General features: G+C 34.2%; 1 protein-coding gene across 1 annotated transcript; it reads right to left on the bottom strand.

Moving 5' to 3' along the window:
* Positions 1-466: 466 nt before the first annotated feature.
* LOC132602617 (ATP-dependent DNA helicase PIF1-like) lies at positions 467-2,116 on the bottom strand. Its single transcript, XM_060315427.1, has 2 exons — positions 826-2,116; positions 467-726 (listed from the first exon to the last, which is right to left on the bottom strand). Exons 1-2 carry the CDS (start codon positions 1,726-1,728, stop codon positions 697-699), a joined length of 933 nt encoding a protein of 310 aa, XP_060171410.1. The 5' UTR covers positions 1,729-2,116; the 3' UTR covers positions 467-696.
* Positions 2,117-5,011: the final 2,895 nt, after the last annotated feature.

Below are 5,011 nucleotides of genomic sequence, written 5' to 3'. Positions count from 1 at the left end.
TAAAACTATTAAATGGTGAGTGAGTTTTTATTATGGGTGGAGGGATGAAACCTTTAATTTTAATTTTATTTAATTAGATAGAGAAATGAAGAGGAAAATGTCAAAAACTTGAGAAAAAATATAAATGCCAATGGAGGCCATAGAGAGGTGTCACATAGGATTGTCTATGCCTAGCTTTATATTATATATAGACTAGGTAAATCACCCGCGCTTCGCGCAGTCGTGCAGGACCTCTTAAGGTTACGTATGATCGTTCCCTATTCACTGTTTAATGCACATGACCTAAATGTTTTGTATTGTTAAATGTTTTGACACATATCTGATGTAGCTCAAATGTATGCCTGCAAATGTTGTATTCTCCATATCGCAACTTTTGCATGTTTGAGTGGCCAAAAACCGCAAACGAATACAATCGTGTTACACCCTAAGCACTTAATCAGAGAGCCTATTGAATATTGTACAATAGTGAAACATTTTTCGCATTCACTTTCACGCCATCTGTCCAATTCATTACAATAGTTATAATGTACTTTATAGCAATCATCAATTTAGGACCACATTAAATTCGAAATATTTATACTGAAAGTGCTTATCAGCACTTTTCCGTTTGGAACGGCTTCTTCTTTTTCTGGATCATTGTAGCCATATAGCTGCCGAAATGTTGTTATGTTCATCGGGATTGGCAGTTCATCTCCATTATGCATCGTCATTTGTATGCATAGTTATCTGGTAACACGGCATTGTAAAATGATTATAATGAATTAACAACTTGTTATAAGATTATGTAGTAATCCTTGTTGCTAATTGAGACTGTGTGCGACATACCTCGTTTTCGGCAAGTCTTGGACATACATTCTGGAAAACTTCTTTGTAAACAATATTTTTAATGAATGCGGGGTCGCCCGTGTCATCGTCAGCATTCAGTATTGTTAATCCTGCTCTTGTTGTTGCTCGGGAGACAGCCACATATAATTGTCCATGGGTGAATATCTGTTTTGGAAGATACAATCCGACTTGGTTAAGAGATTGTCCTCGGCTTTTATTGATTTTCATAGCGTAACAGGGTGCTAAAGGAAGCTGACGTCTCTTAAGCTTGAATGGCCATTTTGATTCATTTGGAGACATAATAATTCTTGTAATTGTTACTCTCGAGCCAATGTTCTTCCCTGAAATGATGTTGGCAGTGACAGACCACATACCAAGATGCATCACAATCAATCTTGTTCCATTGCATAGGCCTTCAGTTTGGTTTAGATTTCTAAGCAGCATAACCGGAGTACCTACTTTTAAGTGTATGTCATGGTTAGGATTGCTAGGGAATCTTAAGTTGTTAAGAAATTCGGTTGGGTACAAAATTTCTTCATCATTTGTATTCACGCTTGCTTTGAATACATTGTCCGAGCTAAAATATGTTCTTCCTTCACCTGGTATCATTTTCATAATTGTCCCGTTCAACTCATGGACCATTTCATTTTTTGGTGTCAATATTGCTCTTTCTTTTAAATATGCTGGGTCGTTGTACTTCTGCCGGATGGACGGATAAACTGCCTCAACAATTGAACCGATGGGATCATTAGACAAATTGAGGCGTACATCCGGAGGGAGTTTAATAAGCTCATTCTTTCTATCATCGTAAACCGACCCATTTCCAATCTGTAACAACCATTTGTCGAAATTAGCAATTTGTTCAGCCTCGGACCGACTTACTTCACCACTGCAGAGTCGCATATTTTTCTTCAATTCAAAAATTGTGAAAAAAGGCCACAAGTAAGATGAGTTTAGTGATGCATCAACAATATCAGCTCGTGTACCCTTGGGAATAACCGGTAGTATTTGCCGAAAATCACCACCACATACGATTGTAAGTCCTCCAAAAGGTTTCTCTGTGCTTTTTTCATACCTCACTCGTAGGATTGCATTAATAACTGTTTACACGTAACGATGTAATTCATAAGTAACACATATGATAACTTAAGTTTTTCTAAGAGCAGTAACAAATATATGCACAGTCATTCCGAGGTTGAGGGATGGTCGAGCAAAACTGCTCTATAAAGTTGGACTCTCAGTTGTGCCTGTTTTTTCCGGAAATATTGAATCCGCAATTGTGAGATGGCCGTGCCCGCCAAATCTCTAGGGGTCAGAGGTAGGAAAATAACTGTATGAAAACATAAAAGCAACATAAATTGGGATAAACAACAAAGTAGTGAAGTTACGAAAGCAAGCCGGGAAACTTACCTGGACACTTCGTTGGTGGAAGTTGTTGTGTGGGATCTGTTTTTTTTTTGGGTATCCATCGGAGGAGTCCTGCGGGGTTAAAGAGGGTAACATAGCGGAAATTACCAAAGGAAGTCGTATAAAAGACTGGAAAGATGACTGATGACAGAACAAAATTAAGCAAGAAGTGTGTGATGCGGGAATTAAGATTTGCACAAAAAAATGGTGCTGTCTTTAAGCCAAGTTCACATGGAAATTGTGTAACTAAAAATAATCCCTAAATTACTAAGTCTTGGTAATATTTTTTGATGTAACCTCTTAACCAGGAAAAGACTATTAACAATGTACATTACTGTAATTAGAGATAAGAATGAATCCAATACTGAGTCGTGTAGCAGGTGCGAGAAAATTAGAAGCTACTAATTTAACAATGCGACAAACATCGAAAAGCCATTGTGCGAGTTAAATCTACCTTTCAAATGAAGGGTCGGCTGAGTTGTAATGTGGACTAACGTTTATAATTTCCAAAGTCTTTTCAAACAAAGTGTCAAATTGCTGAGACATAATTAAATAAATATAATTTTCTTTGATAATTTAAATTTTTAGATCATATTTCTTAATATAATAGTGATTACGGAGAAGATAGAGGTTCTAGGTACAAGTTTTACTACCTATTATTGAAAAACAATTCCATGTGTTCGACATATAAAAGAAAAGAATTAGGACAACATGTGAAAGTGCATGTTCACTGAAGACATTATTAAATAAATAAATATTCTTTCATTGTCTTTCCAACATATATACTTGCATATATATCTCTCTTCGGGAGATTGTTATGTTTCCCTATTTTTTATTCTGTTCTCAAGTCTTAGAGGTAGGGAGCGAGAAGAATAAACGAGTTCATTAGAAAGAAAGGAGGAAAGGAAGTTTGAAATTATTAAACGACTTGAACTGACTTAGATACACTTATTTTATGATTAATACGACCTATGATGGACATGCAAGCAAACTAACTATGCCTAACATATTAAAATTATATATGAACAAGACATTGATCTATCCCCACACCAAATGCACCTATTTAGTGCAAATCATTATCAATAGTCCGGCCATTGGGTTTCGGATATTGGATGCTTCGAGCAAAAAATAACAATGGGGCTCTCTTCTGTTGAAATCGTTTGTACGTATACATATATTATGTTAGAAAATATAGTTGCAAAATATTTAGGAAGTAATAAACTGACTTTGATAGTGTATTCACCGTTCTTAAGGAATTTAAGTATTCCAGAAGATTGCTACAAAAATTGTGGTAGAATCTCTCCTGAATCTTACAAAACCAACGAAATTTGAGTTTCAGCAATTAATCGGAATTTTTCATAAAAATAAAATTTGGGGATTTGTAGTAAGTAGTAAGAGAGAATGTTTTGGAGGGAAACAACAAAATTCGTTGCTAATCCTATTTAGCGACGGATTAACGATAGATTATCAAAAAAATTATGTTAGCCACGAGCAATTTAACAACGAATTAGCGACAAAGTTCGTAACTAATTCAATTCTAAAAGACACTTTTTAAAATAATAGTCATGTGTTTTAAATTTAAAACTATTAAATCCGTTTCGCTTGAATAATAAAAACATTTTATTAAAAGTAAATATAGATTTAAAAGATGACTGAAATATATAAATGGGCACTATTTATTTGAATATTTAATAATATAGTCGAACTTTGATTTCCCTCCTAAATTTCTCTCAAATTATTCAAAGCAAGTAAGATAACACACTTCTAAATAACTTCTTGTTTTAATTTACTCACGAGCGACAAACTTCCTCTTTTCAAACACTAATTTAACATATTATTAACTCAAGTGCAAGGTACCAAAGTACATTTTTTAAAAATTGACCATTGTCAAATTTAAAGCACAGTACTCATTTTGTACCCTTTTCAATTTTGACCCCATATTGTTAAATGGAAGCTCAGATTGTAGATATTTTCTTGCAATTTGTATTAAAAAAAAATTAGTATTATTACATAGGGGAAGGGGAAGAGAAAATGGGGAAGAGGTTTACAAAGTGGGGAATCAACACCCAATAAAGAGAAAGTTCAAAATGTAGTGTCTGAGATTTGAATTTGAAACCTCAAGGTGAATTTTGAATTCTCTTAACCCACTGATTCAAAATCTATATATATTTAAAAAGGAGAGCTCATAACATCCCGTGTTAGAAGGGTTCGAGGAAAGATCGCTTTCTGTTTTTTGAATAGATAAAATTAGCCTTTGTGGCCGTGATTTAAAAAAAAAAAAAAAGTTCCCTTTTGCCTAGTCATTGTTGCCTTGGCCACGGGCTTATCAACTCATTCTTATCTAATTAAAGGTAAACATTTATTCATTGGGGTGTTTACGATAAATTAATGAATATATAACATATGTTTTGCATATACATTTTTTCAATACTTAACCATGATTAAGTAATAGTATGCATTTTCACACTAATTTATTTATTCTTAAGATTAATTGTTTAGTTAGGTATAACATCCCCCACCCCACAAACCTCAAACCCACGGCGTCAACTTTCCTTGACCCATCAGTTCCATCATGGTCCATGGATAAGGTGTAGGTTGCCGGTAGTTTCTCAAACTTAAATTTTTTTTAAATATAAAAAATATCATTCTTTTAAAAATAGATTAATAAGAAATTGTATCACATAAAATGACAGCGAATGAGTAACATAAATCAATGGATAAGACTCCAGAATGATGTGAGTTCTGATATGTAAGTCCATGTTTCGTGGTCAGTGGCTCG

The sequence above is a fragment of the Lycium barbarum genome, chromosome 7 (assembly GCF_019175385.1).
Source record: "Lycium barbarum isolate Lr01 chromosome 7, ASM1917538v2, whole genome shotgun sequence".
Taxonomy (NCBI): Eukaryota; Viridiplantae; Streptophyta; class Magnoliopsida; order Solanales; family Solanaceae; genus Lycium; species Lycium barbarum.
Note: the sequence above shows the minus strand (reverse complement) of the source record. Positions and strands in the feature narration are given on the sequence as shown.